General features: G+C 38.6%; 1 protein-coding gene across 4 annotated transcripts in view; it reads left to right on the top strand.

Annotated features, from left to right (window-relative positions):
- The window catches only part of LOC136864111 (YTH domain-containing protein 1), a 541,394-nt gene that overhangs the window by 357,489 nt on the left and 163,615 nt on the right, over window positions 1–20,290 (top strand). For all 4 annotated transcript variants that reach the window (XR_010859272.2, XR_010859271.2, XM_067140687.2 and 1 more), the window contains one exon: window positions 11,511–11,628. Coding sequence is in view for 2 of the 4 variants with exons in the window: in XM_067140687.2 (XP_066996788.2) it covers window positions 11,511–11,628 (118 nt within the window). In the remaining 2 variants the exon portion in view is untranslated. The remainder of the gene's footprint in view (window positions 1–11,510; window positions 11,629–20,290) is intronic.

A 20,290-nucleotide genomic window follows, 5' to 3' on the forward strand; every position in this document is an offset into this window, starting at 1 on the left:
AATTACGTGGGATTTTGAATTGACCGATTTCGAATTATCGAGGTTCTACCGAAATAGCTTAAATTTCATTAAGTATAATTGGAATCCCACTATTCATCCATTCTACATGCTGACTAGGGAGGGTCAGAGCAGACTAATTTTTGTTTCAGGACATTAGCTAAGTCTCTTGGAAAGTTTTTAACCATGTGGATTTTGCATTGCTGAGGAAGAAAGGTGTGACTGTTGCCAGGTGTTCTCTTATGTGTCCCTGTAGCTGTTGCAGAGGGGAGAACAAGATTACCTATTTCATTTGTGGGTACTGTTAACGACTAGTTGTAGCAATGTTTTAGCTGCTGCAGTGAGAGTGAAAGTGTAGCTTTACATCATTGTATTTGCTTTTCTCCAATGTTATTACACCTAACATATTTTGCCTATTGCTTGGGAGGTGCATTAACCCTTGGTAACTCAACCTACCATTCCACCTGCCAGAACCTGTGCACGGTCTTTTTGTCCCCACAGATTTTATGAGCGATATTAATACTAAAATTATTGTTCAAGCATACTATAAACTGAAATATTGGACCATGGATTTTATTATACAAATGCATGTCTAGCCAGTTATAAGAGTACCCTACTTCACATATCAAAAAGAAATATTCGGCTCATTAGTTTATGAAGAATGTTCAGCAATCAGAACTACTTGTTAAGAATATCATTTATTAGGGAATACAAATCTAGTTGAAATTGAGTTTTAGGAAGATAAAATGAAAACATAAGTAAAATATTATGGAATGGAAACCCATTCAGGACATGCCCAAATACACTAGTCATTAGTTCTCTTCATCCAATTCAGAAAAGTCTTGATAGAAGCTTGTTCTGGGAAGATAATACTCAAAATATGACAAATACAATAAGGAATGAAAACTATTTTGCAACATATCTGAACTCGCCAAGGCAGTAGTATTTAGTCATCATTATCCTTCTTTACCATTTCAATATATTCTACTGTGCATTGGATACATGATGGTGGTGTCTGTTCTTGGCAGATGAAACATGAACATGAAGCGCGCCTAGTTTTCATTTTACAATTCTTTTTTATGTCACAAAAAGCACAGTGTGCAGTGTTTATTTGGCTTATAGATAGCTGACATCGGTTTTCTTCAAGACCCAAAATGCTGCCCATATGGACCTCTATATAAGAAGCATTACATTCCACTGATACACGATGAACCCTGTAGTCCCTGCGCAACATCATTGAGAGCTCATTAAATTAGTTCTGGCGAGTTAGGCCCCTTCAATTTTGTTTGTCTCTAAAAATAATGAAACTGTTGATTGCTCCAATGTTCAAAAGCATTTAGAACAATGTAAGGTGCAGTGATTACTGGTTCTAGAAACAGAGTATTCAGATCTCATCTTGTCAGCAACGTCGATATCCCATTTTTAAGTTTATAAAAAGTAAGCACTTCTGGTTTGTAGGCTTCTCTTGAATCTGGGTTGGTCTTATCTTCATGCACAGTATGAAGGAGAAGTACATTTCTGTTCTTCTTAAGAACATATTTGAGAAGTATTTGTTCCCCTCGGTATGCAAACAGGCTATTATTTTCTTTGAGACTTGGTTTGAACAAAGACTAGGGGAATCTGAGGTTTATTTTTCTTCATTGCCCCGACCATTGTAAGTTTGTGATTTATTGAGTACGGATTCGGTTAGTGGTACTGAGGTATACCAATTGTCCACAGTAATATTGCGACCGGATCCAGAAACTGGCTGAACTAGCTGCTCAACTTTGCTTTTGCCACTCTTATCAAACTAATAAGGCTCTTCAGGTTGTTTACGTATGTATACTTCCATCTTATAAGTGTAAAATGTTCTGGCATCTACCAAGGAAAATAATTTGATACTGTAGTTTTCTGGCTTATTTGCATTGTATTGTGAGATATTCACTAAGTGAATAATAATTCATGCATCTTGATACAAAGTCCTCAAAAATCTTCCTGTTCTGTGTTAGCTTATCAACTTTAATGTTATCACTTTTATCATTTATGTTATCAAATCTGAGTGCACATAAGTTAAACTGAAATCTTGTTCTGGACATAGCAAGGTGAAAAGCTCCAACACCACTCCCAACTGTGTAGCCCACAGGTCCCTCAGGTTCAGATGTCTCAATTTGTGTACACGTACCAAATACAGGAGACCTGTCACAGCCTCTATTTCTACAATGGTTGTGCTAGCAGCATCATGTGGTTGGTCATAATTAGGCCGCTTTTCTTCGATCCATAAATTGGTGTAGGTTACAATTTCCTCGAGTACCTTGTTAGGGAAATACAGCTGCCAGGCTTCTAAAGAAGACTGGACATGGTTTGCCTCTCTTATAGCAACTGATAAATGAGATGGTTTTACTACATTCCATTTTCTTGTACTATCTGCTTTATATATTACCTGATCATCCCACCTTGTTTTTATTGTCCTTAGTACCAATCAGATATGATGCTGGATTAGACGCTGTGGAGGGAATGGCTGTTTCATGTTCAGATTCACCAATACTCCTCGGTTTCTGTATTATGTGCACTTTCATTCACTGAATCATTCCCTGATGGATGCTAATCATCAGAAGTTTGGGTATCATCAAATGGCATACAATCAGAATCGTTGTCGTCAAACAAAGAGCATCTCGCAGTAGTCTGTTCCCATTGAAAAGCACGGTTCACCAATTCTTCTTTTTTCTACACTCCATAGAAGTTGATCAGTTCTTTCTTGTTCTTTAGGATCCATGTCTTCTATAAGGGGGTAGGGCTGAGTGGCTGAGACAGTTGAGGTGCTGGCCTTCTGACTTCAACTTGGCAGGTTCGATCCTGTCTCAGCCCGGTGATATTTGAAGGTGCTCAAATACGTCAGCCTCGTGTTGGTAGATTTATTGGCATGTAAAAACTCCTTCGGGACTAAATTCTGGCACCTCGGCATCTCTGAAAACCATAAGTAGTAGTTAGTATGATGTAAAAACAATAACATTAATATCATAAGTAATAAAATTTCATTATGGTCCATATTGACGATTGATAACTATCGAAAGGGGTATAGGAAGGTCCACCTATTCAATTCCAGTTAGATTGATGTTATTATCTTTATAAAAAAATAATATTGCAACTAGTTTTGACCCTATTATATTCGGTCTTCAGCCATAATAAAAAAATGGAAAAAAATGAACATGCACATACAATCACCAATAAAATATTACAGTTGGTATGTCTTGAACTTGTTGACATAACATATTTAGAAACACATTATGTGTCTTAATTAAGTTGATGTTCTTTTCACATGCATCCAGAATTTAATGAGATAACTTGACCTCATTCAAAACTAGTCTTAATATAAAACAGTATAGAAGAATGTAAACACTGCAAATCAAAAATGGAGTTAAAATAATGCATGGGGCCAATTACCTAGATGTTAGGCACCTTCAAACATCAAACATCGTCACCAAAATAATGCATTAAAAAAGTGTATTCTCATATTGTGTAATTATTACGATGTCCTTTGAAATGTTTTCTAAGTCCTGAATTTATCTTGGTGTTGGATAGTTAACATGTATGTAGTGGACGTATTTGATCCACGTACCATCCCACCTTGTTTTATTGTCATTATTATTATTATTATTATTATTATTATTATTATTATTATTATTATTATTATTATTATTATTATTTCTGGACAGTCATTCACTTCACACCAAATTTTCTGATGGATCACTTCATCTGATCAGAAGTCCACTTATTCATGTTGTGAGTTGGCCCCTTGAGTGCTACAGAAAATTGTTAGCTTGTATACTTCATTAAGGCACAACTTGTGGATCAAATATGTCCACCACGTACAGTACATTTTACCTAACACAAGGATAAATTCAAGACTTAAAAAAAGAAAACATTTCGAAGGATATCATGATAATTACACAGTATCGGAATAAACGGTTTTTAATGTGTTATTTTGACTCCATTTTTAATTATGTAGTATGAAATGTCGTATGGCTTCTGGTGCCGGGATATCCCAGGACGGGTTCGGCTCGCCAGGTGCAGTTCTTTCTATTTGACTCCCGTAGGCGACCTGCGCATCGTGATGAGGATGAAATTATGATGAAGACAACATGTACACCCAGCCCCCGTGCCGTAGGAATTAACCAGTTATGGTTAAAATCCCCGACCCGGCCGGGAATCGAACCCCGGACCCTCTGAACCGAAGGCCAGTACGCTGACCGTTCAGCCAACGAGTGATTACATTCTTCTATACAGTTTTATGTCAAGACTAGCTTCCAATGAAGTCAAGTTATCCCATTAAATTCTGGATGCATATGTAAAATATAAACTAAATTAAGACTCCTGTGTTTCTAAACATGTGATGTCAATAAGTTCAAGACATGCCAACTGTACTATTTTATTAGCGATTGTATTTGCATTTTAATTTTTTTTCTAATTTTTTTATTATGTCTGAAGATGACCCAATGTAATAGGTCAAAACTAGTTCCAATATTCAATAAAGAAAATATCAATCTAATTGGTATTGAATAGGTGGACCTTCCTATACCCCTTTTGATGATAATATTATTATTATTATTATTATTATTATTATTATTATTATTATTATTATTATTATTATTATTATTATTATATAAGAATAAATAACAATCTGCAGAAGTAAACATTCAGACTCATGTGCACACAGCACAAACAATATAACAAAGCAAAACACATTTACTGGCGCACGGAAGAAAAGAGTGCAACTTTTGTAAAGTTCAGTTTTCCTCGTCAAGACAACAGTGGACAGTAAATTTAAATTAAATGTTGCTGCACAAGTGTTGCCAACAGTCCAACAAAAGATAAAAGGAGCAAGAGCATGCCCAGATTTCAACTTGTTTGGTCAATCACTACTGATATGCATTTAGGCCAGTCGCCCAGGTGGTAGATTCCCTATCTGTGTTGTTTTCTTAAATGATTTCAAAGAAAATCAGAATTTATTGTACATCCCCCTTGGTAAGTTATGCCAATCCCTAATTCCTCTTTCTATGAACGAATATTTGCCCCAATTTGTCCTCTTTAATTCCTATTTTGTGATCTTTTCTACTTTTAAAGACACCACTCAAACTTATTTGTCTGCTAATGTCATTGCATGCCATCTCTCCACTGACAGCTCGGAACATACCGCTTAATACCAATATCAATGGTTCGTTATTGGACATTATAAATTTTCCAGCTAACTCATTTCTGGTTGCCAGCATTTCACCCTCGTGTGCTAGGTTGGGCTCAACATCCACAACATACCGCTTAGTCGAGCAGCTCATCTTCCCAGCCCAAACTTTGCAACATTTAAGTAACACTACTCTTTTGTTGGAAATCGCCCAGAACAAATCGAGCTGCTTTTCCTTGGATTTTTTCTAGTTCTTGAATCAAGTAATCGTGGTGAGGGTCCCATACCCTGAAACCATACTCTATTTGGGGTTTTACCAGAGATTTGTATGCCCTCTCCTTTACATCCCCTAAACACTCTAATAACCATGTGCAGAGATTTGTACCCTTTATTTACAATCCCATTTATGTGATTACCCCAATGAAGATCTTTCCTTAAATTAACACCTAGGTACTTGCAGTGATCACTATCAGGAACTTTCACCCCATCAGCGCAGTAATTAAGATTGGGAGGACTTTTTCTATTTGTGAAACTCGCAAACAACCTGACTTTTAACCCATTCATCATCATACCATTGCCTGCTATCCATCTCATAACATTGAGACCGAGCTCGATAGCTGCGGTCGCTTAAGTGCGGCCAGTATCCAGTATTCGGGAGATAGTGGGTTCGAACCCCACTGTCGGCAGCCTTGAAGATGGTTTTCCGTGGTTTCCCATTTTTACACCAGGCAAATGCTGGGGCTGTGCCCTAATTAAGGCCACGGGTGCTTCCTTCCCATTCCTTGCCCTTTCCTATCCCATCGTCACCATAAGACCTATCTGTGTCCAAGCGACGTAAAGCAACTTGCAAAAACAAAAAAAAAAAACATTATCGAGGTCAGTTTCCAGTTGCTCACAATGTTGTAACTTATTTATTACTGTATACAGAATAACATCATTGATAGAAAGCCTCACCTCTGATTCCACTTCTTTACTCATATCATTTATATATATAAGAAAACATCATCATCAATGTCCCACTCCAGTCGCCTGGGTATGGTTATAACATAACGAATAGAAGAGAAAGTGTGAGCTCTCTTAAGTTGTTCTCTGTTGGCTAGTATAGGGACTGTGATGAATCATCCGCTAGGGGCAGCACCGTTGCTATGTGAGGGTTGATATCTGTAGTTGTAATATGGCTATGTTCGGTAGTGTTGTTCTGTGAAGACAAAAACTTAATTGTCGTGCATTATTATTAAGTGAAAGTGAAGAGCGTGTAATTTGGTGATGGTATTCTTTTATTTAGTGTAAATATAGTGCTGAGTTTATAAAATTTACAAAAATACCAACGAGGAAAAATGCCTACTTGCTTCATTCCAGGATGTAAGTATGGCTACAAAACTACAAAAGATAAACACTTCTTTAAACCACCTAAAAATGAAGCAGAATTTTCAAAATGGGAAAAGGCGATTCCCAGAAAGGACAAAAAGCTTTCAGATAAGTGTTATGTATGCGATTCACATTTTTCTGATGAATTTGTTAAATCAGATTCATTTGTAATACAAGGCGAACCGGTAGAAATTCCAAGAGATAGATTGAAATTGAAAACTAGCGCTGTCTCTCATATATTCCCCAATTTGCCACAATATCTCACGAAACAATTAAACAAACGAAAATCACCCCATAAAAGACAGCCTCCGAAGACGGAGGAAGGTTCAAGAAACAAATCACACAGGCCTCACCGTGAATTGAATTTCGATGCTTTTTCTGAGAGTGCTAAAAGAAATGAAACAGATTCATGCACAGCTAGAAAGACAATAAGTTCACTTAGAAACAAACTGAAGAGACAGGGGCGTAATGTAATGACTATCTGTAATACATTGAAAATAGCTAATGCTAAGATTTTGTTGCTATTGTCTTGGAGGATTTAATAGTACGCAATGTATCCAAGATCACAAAATGTCATAAATGTGTCAGCCTGCTTCACGGAAAGCCTACAGAAGAAATACTTGCTGCAGCCCTCACATTTATTAGGGACTATAGCAATAAATACAGCACTGACAGCACTTTCCTCAACCATCCTTCAAGAGCAGTTTATAATGTGTTCGTGCAAATTGAAAGTGTAGTGGAACAAAAACTCTCCTGTGAACATAGTGTATGGGGTGATATATTTTACGAGTGTTTGGACAGTTTGCACAGTATCCCTATTAATTCGAAAGTATTAGGATGCTGCGATGACCATGTTGCGGACATTATCCCTAAACTTATGAAAAATCGATTTTATTTTGTAACCAAACAGGTGATAAAGGAACTTAAATCTTCTAAGACCACAAAGTCTACCCGGAAGCTATCTAAGCTATCTGACAACTGACTTCTGGAATGGCAAGCAAATACATAGCATTTTGCATTCAATAATTGTCGTTTATTCGTATGCTCACTTGAAGCTCAATACTGCTGGGAGAGCGGCCTAGCGGAGGAACCGATGAACTAGAGGAGTGATCACACTTCTTCCTTCTACTCGCTATGGTTATAAGAAAACATATAGGTCCAGTAATACTACCTTGAGGAATTCCCCTCTTAATTATTATAAGGTTAGATAAAGCTTCACCTACTCTAATTCTCTGAGATCTATTTACTAGAAATATAGCAATCCATTCAGTCACTCTTTTGTCTGGTCCAGTTACACTAATTTTTGCCAGTAGCCTCCCATGATCCATTTGACCTCCTGAATCCAAGATATCTGCTATATCTTGCTGGAATCCTACAAGTTGAGCATTAGTGGAATAACCTTTCCTAAACCTGAACTGCCTTCTATTGAACCAGTTATTAATTTTGCAAACATGTCTAATATAATCTGTCATGATCTGGAAATCAGGACAGGTTAGGGACTTGGAAGTGTATAATCAGATTAGCAAAGATAAATTCACTTATACTCTAAGACCCTTGAATATACACAAATGTATACAGTTACATGTACATTTCTGACACAATTTAACTCTTAAATCTCTCTTCAAACTTCAGATCTTTCTGTAATCTTTCATATCTTTATATTATACTAGAATATATATGTTCGCTGGATGAATACTTAACTACAGGATGTAGTTGATCTCCCTGCAGTGGAGGTCTTCTTTCTTCTGTGCTAGTGTCCCTGGAACCTGTTACTTTGGCGGCGAGGATGTACTTCCCCAATTAAGAATAATAGCTGGTTTATAGTGATTAGATTCCAACACCCAATTGACTACTGGTGTGGAAAACCCTGTGACTGTCCAGTGACGAGTCACACTTAGTCTGATAGCCTAATATTACTCTGACTTGCTAATGCTGTAGCTAATACACTTGCGGCTCTGTCAAACTCTACCAGCACCTATAATAGGTCTCACTGACCGTCATACTATCATTTCGCGTCTGGACAGGGCCTTCGGCCGACGCACAGAAGGAGTTGAGAGTCAAAAAGCCTCGTTGTTTATGAGATGTCAGTTTATATATCTTCTCCTATTTCTTTCCAGAACAATCCACTGAGCAACAGAACACCACCACTGGACCTCGTACACGTCACAGTATCAACTGTTCTTTGATTGGTTCCTTCGCATGGGACCTCCCTGTCACATTGCAGTTACACATGATATTCTAGAAAAGTTTGGAAGCTCTCCCTGTGTGTCTTGCACGTAACATCGTACATTGATTATTGCGCACTCACACAATTATCTGTCTTTCGTAAGATTGAGTCGCCATCTAAACTTGCTTACAAGTTTCAACTCAACATCAAATGTCCTGATTCTTTCTTTAAAATATTCTCTCATCCCTATTATTATTATTATTATTGTTATTATTTGATGAATTGTACAGACTCTCCTGTAATTTCCCTTTGTATTTACATGTGTCCATATACCTACTACTCCTATCACAGGCTTTTTATACCCTGGAGGTCGCGGATTACAATCCCGTTTGAGTCCGTTCGCACACTCCTTGAGGCGCGTCGCGAACCCCATTCATGACAAATCAGAAAGAATGCTTTCCCAAAGCTTGCATGCAATGCATGTCAAACTGATTGGCCTGTAATTTTCAGCTTTATGTCTGTCAGCCCTTCCTTTATACACAGGCGCTACTATATTAACTCTCCTTTCATTTGGTATAGCCTCTTCATGCAAACAATAATCAAATAAGTACTTCAAATATGGTACTAAATTCCAACCCATTGTCTAGTATATCCCCAGAAATCTTATCAATTCCAGAAGATTTTCTAGTTTTCAACTTTTGTATCTTATTGTAAATGGCATTGTTATCATAGGTAAATTTTAATACTTCTTTAGCATTAGTCACCTCCTCTATCTGGACATTATCCTTGTAACCAACAATCTTTACATAACTGCTGACTGAATACTTCTGCCTTTTGAAGATCTTCGCATACACATTCCCCTTCTTCATTAATGATCCCCGGAATGTCCTTCTTAGAACTTGTTTCTGCCTTTAAGTACTTATATATACCCTTCGATTTTTCACCAAAAATTTGTATGACTGCAATTATGCTTGCCATCATGTTATCCTTAGCTGACTTCTTTGCTAGATTCAATTTTGTTCCTTCAATTTCTCCTTACTTCCACAGTCATTTCTAACTCTATTTCTTTCCAATCTGCACCTCCTCCTTAATCTCCTTACTTCTCTGTTATAATGTAGTGGGTCTTTACCATTCCTTACCACCTTTTAAAGGTACGAACCTGTTTTCACATTCATCAACAATTGTTTTAAACTCATCCCACAGTCTACTTTTTTATTTACCATTTTCCACTGATCATAGTTTTTAAAAACTCTCTCATGCCTGCTTTATCAGTCATGTGGTATTGCCTAATGGTCTTACTTTTAAGACCTTCCTTTCTATCACATTTATTTTTAACTACGACAATAACAGCTTTGTGATCACTAATACCATCTGTTACTTCAGTTTCTGTATAGAGCTCTTCTGATTTTACCAGCACCACATCCAGAATATTCGTCCCTCTAGTTGGTTCCATCACTCTGAATCAGCTGTCCTCCTCATATTAACTTATTTGCCATTTGTTGGTCGTTCTTCCTGTCATTCGCATTTCCTTCCTAATTGACATTTTGTAAATTGAGATCGCCCGCTACAGTCACATTCCTTTCCATGTCATTTCCCACATGGCTGATTATAGTATCAAATAATTTGGAATCCACGTCAACGCTACCCTTTCCTGGTCTGTACACTCCAAATACATCAAGTTGCCTATTATCTTTAGAGATGAGCCTTACACCTAGAATTTCATCTTTGTCATCTTTAACTTTTTCCTAGCTCACAAATTCTTCTTTCACCAGAATAAATACTCCCCCTCCTATCATTCCTATCCTATCTCTACGATACACACTCGAGTTGTGTGAGAAAATTTCTGCATCAATTATATCATTTCTCAGCCATGATTCAACTCCTGTTACAATAACTGGTAAGCATATTTCTATTAAATTACTTAATTCTATTCCTTTCTTTACAATACTTCTACAGGTCAACACTAACATTTCTATGTCATCTCTACTTGACTTCCAGATCCCTGTACCCTTATACTCTTATCACTGCTTCCGAGACCACCCTGTTTTCCTGAATGCACCTCCCTGTAACCCTTCTAAACAAATTTCCTAACTTATAAGTATCCCTGTGGTTTATGTGAAGGCCATCTGAGCGCAGATCCCTATCTCCTACCCACCCATTAGGATCTAGAAATCTCACTTGCTCCCAGTTTCCCACAAGTTGCAAGTTCTGGAGAAAAAAGTAAATCTGCAGTCGAAAAGACCACACAGCGAGTCCTTGAACAGAAGGGCATATCTGAGAAAATTGGAGCCATTCTCCCTTGATTAAATGTGCATACCATGAGAAATGTATAAACATCGATTCTCTTCTGACATGCTGGCTTTGTGTGTTGTGTAGTGGATAATCCTTCTGAAATAATCTCTTTTTGTAATACAATTCTTTGTTCCTTTTGTGTTCCTTGCATTTCCATGTTAACTTTGATGACCTCTCCTGGTATTGTAGTCCATAGCAGCTAACTGCTTTTGGTGAGTATAATTTTATTTCTCCCATCAAATGTACAACCTGTGTATCTAATTGTGGCGGTAACAAATAGGGGACCTTCCCTTGTGAGTAAATTTTAAAGACTTATAGCAAGTTTCAGATTGCTTTGAAAAAAATGACCAAAGCTGTGAAAAGAATAATATACTGTGACTGCTGCTATTAAAAGGAAAAGCAGAGGATTGTCCCAGTGTGCTACCTTTTCTGAGCTATTTTCATTGAAATGTGAATTCTTCCATCTGTTTCCTATCCTTAATATAAACTAGTGATTTTTATGTTCTGAATTAACTGAACAATGCCTTACAGGTTTTGCAAGACTGGAATGTGAGTCTCGAAGAGATGTTCCTCCAATATCCTGGGTGTTGCCTCCTGGTCTGTCAGCAAATGCTCTGGGAGGAGTTTTCAAAGTGGACTGGGTCTGCAGGTTAGTATAAACATAAATTCTGCCATTTGCAAATTGTTTCATCATTCTTGTAGAGTTTACTGAAATGTAAAATCAGAATAAAATTCCAGGTATGAATATCAGTGTGCATAATGCTGTGCTGATGTAGGCTTTCATTGTCAGCTAAGCAATCTTTAGAGCACACTTTTGTGTTGTTAGGTCATATTCAAGTTTTAATGTTTACTGACATTTCTCCAGCAAGTGTGACTGGCATCTTTGGATAAGTGATCCAGTTTTTCTGAGTGGATGATTGGTTGTAGATTCATTGAGCGAGTTTAGTGAGAAAATCCTAGAATAGACGAGAATTGCGGTGTTGGCTGGAACTTTCTGGTATTCAGTCATTGTTTTACTCAGAGGTTGGTCAGTAGTGTTTCTGTTGCTGCCCTGTTGTTGTCTCAGGCTTGCCTTGTGTTCTCATATGGGGGGGGGGGGGGATCGTCAAATGATCTTCGATAGTGTGACAGTAGCGCTTATGCCCACGAATATTGTGGAGAACTAATTGCCAAATATTCGTGAAGTAAAGTTCCTCCCTCTCCATTTTTGTTGAAATTAGCTACGTGTCTGTGAATTTGAATGACTCCCTTATATAGTCTGTCTCAAAGGCTCATCGTCCTGACCAGTACCTCAATACAAGGGTGAGTGAATAAATAAGTTGCAAACGTGTGTGTCTTATACCATCTGAAATTACGCACCCAGGTTTTGCCAGCAGATGGCAGAATATGTATGCTTGTCGTACGACATCTTGTAGGCAGTGCAAGCTGTCCACTTCATGACCGTATCGATGAGTACAATCAGCAAATTAATTTAAAAACCACCTAATCGACACTTTATTTTTTGCCATAGGAAAAATTAAAAATACATTAGCACACACAGAACATGTTTCGGCTTCAGCTGTATATAAATAGCTTAGATGAAAACATTTGGATAGTAAGCACATTAAACCTTAAAACTATGTCCCATGGGATCCTAAAAATTACTGCTCTAGGTGCTCTAAATGAAAGGACTTTTTTATTCATGCCACCTAGTGTTATTACAAAAAGGTGTATCACCATAGCCGCTTTTAAATATTTTAAATATGCATATTTGTAAATAAGTTTTTAAACACAATTGTAGACGTGAATCGTAATTTAAGCATCATTCACACATATTACCTCACCCCCCCTCCTTTCATTTAGAGCACCTAGAGCAATAGTTTTTATGATCCCATGGGACATAGTTTTGAGGTTTAATGTGCTTAATATCCAAGTGTTTTCATCTAAGCTATTTATATACAGCTGAAGATGACCACTAAGTGGTCGAAACATGTTCTGCGTATGCTCATGTATTTTTAACTTTGCGAAAGGCAAAGAATAAAGTATCGATTAGGTGGTTTTTAAATTAATTTGTTGAGCTTGCAGGCACTCAGTCAGTCAGAGGCTGTTAGTGCCCAATGGCACATGTGTTGCACGACTGTACACGAGAAGAACAGCGTACAGTTGTGCCTTTTTTGTGGGCCAAAGGACTGTCCACAGAAGAAGTGCATCGCGAAATGCATCCCGTCTTGTGAAAACTGTTACTCACGAAAGCTGTGTTCAGTTACGTAGGTGGATCAAAAGGTTAGTTGCACTAACGCGCCGCAGCAGCGTGCTGTGTATCGCAAACGTGGGCACAGTGGAGAAAGGGACAGACACTGCCCACACATCTGTTAGGCAGGTCGCTGTGGTGTCTCGTCTAGTATTGTGTGAATAGTGGCCAAATGCATTCGCACGTCATCTGGACGTTCTCTCCAAATATGAGGTGCGTGCGATAATGCGATTCGTATGGGCCAAAAGGAAGAATTGCACGGACATTCATCGTGAAATTAGTGCTGTGTATGGGGGGCGGGCCATTTCCCGGCAAGGTATCGTCAAGTGGTGTCAGCAATTCAAAGCCGGATGCACGGATATCACGGACAACCATTGCAAAAGCAAGCCCGCAACGTCCAGGACCCGTGCAAGTGTGAATGCGATCATTAGACAGAACCGGCGCATTAAACTGAGAGAAATCGTGACGCAGCTGAACACGTCGTATGGCAGTGTGTTCGCCATTGTTCATGAGGACCTTGGATATCATAATCTGTGTCAAACATGGGTCCCACGTCTTCTCATCGATGAGCACAAGGGCATTTCTAATCCTCCCTGGGATTTTTGCAACGCTATGCCGCAGGCGGCAACGGGTTTCTGCGGCGAATCGTCACAGGCGACGAAACGTGGCTCCACCACTTCACCCCCAAAATGAAGCAAACGTCAATGGAATGGGTGCACCCCTCATCACCACAACAAAAGAAGGCCAAGGTTCAACCTTCAGCCGGTGTGGTTATAGCGACAGTGTTCCTTGACATGGAGGGTTTGCTTCACGTGGAATTCATGCCGAAAGGAACGACGATCAACGCGGCATCGTATTGTCAAACGTTGCACCGGTTGCGGAAAGTGATTAAAGAGAAGCGCCGGGGCAAATTGAGCGCCGGTGTGATTTTGTTGCATGATAACTCAACGCCTCGCAAGGCCCGCCAAACGAGAGAACTGCTGCAGCGTTTCAAGTGGGAGGTCTGGCAACATCCACCCTACAGTCCCGACCTAGCGCCATATGACTTTTATCTGTTCGGTAAGCTCAAAACAGAGCTCGGTGGTCAACGTTTCCAGACCGATGAGGAGGTGAAGGCCGCTGCCTCCGAGTGGTTGCAGAACGCTGGAGGAAATTTCTATGCATCCGTCTTCGACAAGTTGGTTGTGAGTTCGCAGAAATGTTTGGAGTCTCTTGGAAACTATGTGGAAAAGTGACGTTACAGTGTATGTCGTTATAGTAGTGTTGCTGTTGTATAGGTGGTGTAATAAGTGGCTATAACTGGGAAGTGCAACTTATTTTCTGATCTGTCCTCGTAGATCCAGAAGTTTAACCATGGAAGGAAAGGCATCAGGGATGGGGAGCATCCTGGTCATCCTGTGGAGGTGTCAACTGCAACCACATTGCAGCGTTTGGATCAACTCATCCGTAATGACCGGTGTGTGACAATTGATTTTCACCTGTTTGGGCCCCTAAAAATCACTTGGGTGGCTGTCATTTTGATACAGATGATGCTGTAATCCATGAGGTTACATGTTGGCTGCAACAGCAACCAAAGGACTTCTTTGCTGCTGGCTTTCAAGGACTTGTAAAGAGATGGGATAAGTGCCTGAATGTACAGGGTGAATATGTGGAAAAGTGAAATAAATGCCAGAAAGTTACTTTGATTATTTTTGCCTCAATTCAGTTTTGCGACTTATTTATTGACTCACCCTCGAATCTTTACTGTAGTATGTCGTTTGTATTCCAAAATCAGCAGTAGCTGAAGATAGACAGGGTATTCTTTTAGGTTTATGCCATTTAACTCAAGACAAAATCTAGGGAAACTTGACATGTCATAGGGACTTTGCTTTGCTCCCTTTGAAGTGAACAACTGTTCTAATAAAGAAAAATCTTATCTATTATTGTGGTCCATGAAAACACCAATTTAAACAGACAATACAGTTTCAGATATTAAGGTACTGTCCCGGATGTTAAATTGTCATGCCAGAGTAATTAGGGAAGCCATAGGAATACACAAATACCCAGTTCATTTCAACAGGGAAGGAGAGGAAACCTTTAGTATTTGGCATTCAGCCCTCCACAACACTCCTTGGTTTCAGCCGACCATGCCTTCCTACCAACAGACCCAAGAAAGCATTAGCCCAGGGCCGGGCTAATAGCACGAGTGTGAGTAATAATGAAAATAAGCTTAACCTCTTCAGTGGCGCGCCCAATATATTCTTGGATGGCACGCACTTGCCTATAACATGACCGCTTGAGAAATTCTCATTTAGCTGCAGTGTTCATTTGGGGGTCGCCCAGTTTTCTATTTGGTATTTTAATCTCTTCATAAAATGCTTTCAGGTGCTCTTAACAGATGGCAGAAGGGTTTCCAGCTGCATTTATGATGTCCTTGGCCTAAAATGTGCTTAATCTTCTCTCTTTTACATGCAATCCCTTAAAAGCTGACAAGATAAACAGGAATGGGGAGCGCAAAACGGAAGATATATTTGAAGACAAAATATGGGACTACATCGGAGATGAGTCTCTGATATTAGTTTCTAATAGTAGTGATAATGATTTGATTGATTCTTTGGATGATGACCTTGTTGGTATTTCTAGTGAACGTGAAAAAAGAAAAAAATTACGTTGGAAACAGCGGTGATGGTAGGCAATGTATACATACATACATTCATGTGGAAAAAAATATAAACCTGGAATTACTGCATGTTCTAATATTGCAGTTAAGGGATGTGCTGTTGTAAGGGTTGTATTATTATCAGAGGTGAGTGCAGTTGACTGTCCTGAACTATTTCTAATGGATGGTGCAGAAGTAAGTGCATTGAAAAACTTGTAAATAAATCTCCACATACAAGGGCATGATTTTGAAAAGAACCCAACTCTTGCAATATTCAGCAATTTATTGAATTAGTTTTGTTGAAAAGAAAAAATTCAAAAGCCAGAGATAAAATGTGTTGGTTACAAGACAGTATTCTCAAACCACCAACAAAACACCAAATGAAAGGTGTAGATAGGGGCTATTATAAAAATTGTAAATGCATTGTAATGTAAGTTTTTAATAACCATTGAAGATTGTATGAACCTGTTAGCATTATTTCCTCTTAATAACTGCCACTAATTCTTTGCTTCCTACAAATGTATAATCCTTGATGAAACCTCATCTTTCTGGCACAAGAACTCCATGAGAACACACCAGTAAAGGGGATCATAACATTAATGTATACTAAAATACAGCAGCACGATTATTTATTTACTGTATTTTAGTCAATGGAAATATGGAAGGTCTTGTGAGAGGAGATAAACTTAACTTCCTAAGAATGCATGTACCATTCCTCATGTTTAATTGGTGCATTTTTACCATATTAGAATTCAGTTTATCATATTTACTTTTTATCTATTCTTACGCTCTTATGGTAATTATGGTACCATGCTCTCATAATTATCTGGATATTCAGGCACATTTCACTTCTCTCTCTCTCTCTTTATTTATTTATTTATTTATTTATTTATTTATTTATTTATTTATTTTTTTTTTTTTTTTTTTGCATAATAACTTTTGTTTCTTGAAGAGTTTTTTTTTTTTTTTCCCAGAAGCCATAAGAGCATGTTGTTGTAAGAGATCCCTTGGGTATAACGGCTTTGTTTCACAGCCCATTGTCCAATTTTTCAGTGCTTTTTTCCCCTCCCCCATGTCCTTTTTGTGCTGTATACTTTCTCACCAATTTCCTCTCCTGTCACGTGTGAGTTCTCTTCCATATCAAGGTTTGTGAGCTTGTCCCCTGTGACTTGTAATTATACAGGTCGACATATGTTCTGGGGTTTGGAAAGCAAGTGGTGTTCTTTACTAATTTGGCACCCCTGAACATGAAAATATCATTTTTTTTTTTTCCATCACCCTCAGTTTGTCTGCACAGCTGTACTGCGTGCTATTTACTGTTGGCTGCAAAATCTATATTATGTAATGTAATTTATGTAAATGTGCTAAAATTGCTTGTTTGTAAGATGGTGAAGTTGAGGAGGAGAATGACCTTCAAAGCTGACATTCCATTACTGCTGCAGAAATCAACAGTTGAGTGAGTATGAGAGCTAGAACAAGATGCTTACACACATTGTTATGAGCAGTGTTATTTCATCAAGGCTGTGTTCAAAATGTCAGGAAGGCAGTGTGCGAATATCCAGGATATGTTCTGTTATGTATGTGGAACTTGCTTGACAAGTACAAGACGCCGATACACAACAGAATTTGTTTGAAAAGCATGTTTTGCTTAGTTTGGTATCAAGCTTGGAGAACAGTATCAGTTATTTGTTCCACGCATTGTGTGTTATACATTCGTCGAGCAGTCAAGAAAATGGATTGAAGGTAAATTTAAATATTGAACTTCACTATTCCTATGGTATTGCGTGAACAGAAGAATCACATTGACGATTGTTACCTCTGTATGACGAAAGTAGCAGGATACAACAAAAGAAACATGAACATAATCTTGCATCCGAACTTGGCTTCAGCGGTTAGACCTGTCCATCATTATCCAGGGCTGCTGATCCCCTCTCCACCAACATCAATGAATACATTTGGAATTCTCTGAACCAGAGGTAAGTCATGGAATTAGTGAATCTGACTATTCTGAGTGTGGTATCGACATTAACCCAAAACCTCTTACTCAAGCAGAACTTAATAATTTGGTGAAAGTCTTGGGACTCTAAAAAGACGCAGCACAACTTCTGTGATCATGTCTCAGTGATACAAATAATTTACTATGTTACATCATACCCATTGTACAGAAATCGTGATAAAGACTTAAGAGACTCCTTGTAGGTGGGGACACAGACGAAGAATACGCCCGCGGTATCCCCTGCCCGCCGTAAGAGATGACTAGAAGGGGTTACACCCCCTGTGAGTGGGGAATGCAGATGAAGAATACATCCACGGTATTCCCTGCCTGTCATAAAAGGTGACCAAGGGATGATGGACTTACAGCCATGAGCTACTCGAGATCAGTAACATTACGTTAGTAACACCATGGGTTGATGTTACTTGTGATTATTACCACCCTGTGAGGAACACCATAGGTCTACGTTACCCAGGAGCAATACTATTATGTCCGGAACTCTACGGATCTGGGCATTGCCTGTGATTACTACCATCGTGTGCATTCCACCGTGCCGGGGAGTGGGTGCTTGGCTGCATAGATGGGTGTTTTGTGGGAATAGGTACTAAGTGCTGTGCTTGAATGAGTTGGTTCCATTGTGTTTAGAATGGGTCTGTGTTTCCTGTTAGTAGCAGCACTATATGTGGAACACCATGGGTCTATGTTGCCTGTGATTAGTACCACTAATTGAAGAACACCCCGGGTTTGTGCATTGCCCGTGATTAGTACCATTATATGTGAAACACCGTGGGTCTGTGTTTCCTGTGAATTGTGCTATTATATGTGACATCCCATAGGTCTGCATTACCTGTGATTAGTACCGCTATAGGAGGAACACCATAGTTTTGCTTTACCAGTTTTTAGTACCATAATGAGGGGCCAGTGACCTGGACTTTGGACCTATTTATACAACAAGCATCATCTCAGAAAATAAGGGTTTGTTTTGGATTGTTTTGGATTCACAATCATTTTTTCATCATCATTTGTTTAAGATTCTAGTCATTGGATACATTTTGAAGTTTTAATTATCGTTTCATTTTGTGACACCTCGTATCCTTAGCGGCTGATGACCTAGCTGTTCGGCCCCTTTAAACAACAAACATCATCCACAGACTGAAAGGAATTTTTTGTTGAAGAGGGTTTTATGGTGTTGTGCAAAGATATCACCGGATTAGTGACGAAAATGGCAGCTCAAAAGTATTGACTGTAAGCAGTGGATGTTATTTATAGATTCTTGAAAGTGAAGTTTGAAAGCAGTATTACTACATATTGGAAATGAGCTAGCATCAATTCCAATTGCATATTCAATGCACTTATGAGACGTACAGTACCATGAAACTATGTCTTCAAAATGAGAAGTATGAGGAACTTTAAAGTGATTGGCATCCTTCTTGGCCAGCAAACAGTGTACACCAAGATGCCTTGCTATATATGTGTGATTGGGACAGAGCATTGGAGTAGGAGAGAGTGGCTTAATAGGGAAACCTGATTGCAGGATCAAAAAAAATTGTGAATGAGCCATTTGGTTAATCCAGATCACATTTTATTGCCTCCACTGCACATCAAATTTTAACTGATGAAGCAGTATGTGGAAGCATTGGACTGTTTCCAGTACCTGTGTAGCCAATTCCCAAATCTATTAGATGCAGAGTTGAAAGAAGGACTATTTTTTGGATCTGATATATGTAAGTTGATGTCTGATGAGCACTTTGAAAGTACAATGACTGAAATAGAACAGCAAGCTTGGAGAAGTTTAAACAATGTTGTACATAGTTTTCTTGGCCAGAATAAGCAAAGAAATAGTGAAAGATATGCTACAGTCATTTAAACAGTTAGGATGCAACGTCTCCCTAAAACTACATTTTCTAATGTCACATTTAGACAATTTTCAGGACATTTTGGCTGACGCAACAGAGGAACATGGTGAACGGTTCCATCGGGAACTCGAACCTCTGGAACATCGTTATCAACGTCACTGGTGATTAAACACGATGTCTGACTACTGCTGGTGTATCTCGCATGAAGAAGTGACACAACAAGCGTTCATTCAAAGGCAAACATAAACGGAAGTAATACCTCCACCCTGTAAGTGTCCAAATCACCATATTTGTCTCACGTTTAAAAAAAAACATTTTATTGTTCCATTTCACCTCCACCTTCCTGCAATTGCTTTCCGATTTCATTGGGTACAAATTTCATTGATGATGCAAAAACCTGACGTGCTGTAGAGAAGCAGACTTCAGATTCGTGATAAGCACAATTGATTTTGTCAGAAACTTATTTTCATGCAAACCCCAGACAAAATGTCAAAATTTGTCGACCTGTGTACAACTGTTTGTTCATAATTTTTGGGTGCCTTTTGTGAATTTCTGAAAGCTGATACCACTAATAGAATGTTACTATTCTGCATT

The sequence above is a fragment of the Anabrus simplex genome, chromosome 2 (assembly GCF_040414725.1).
Source record: "Anabrus simplex isolate iqAnaSimp1 chromosome 2, ASM4041472v1, whole genome shotgun sequence".
Lineage (NCBI taxonomy): Eukaryota > Metazoa > Arthropoda > Insecta > Orthoptera > Tettigoniidae > Anabrus > Anabrus simplex.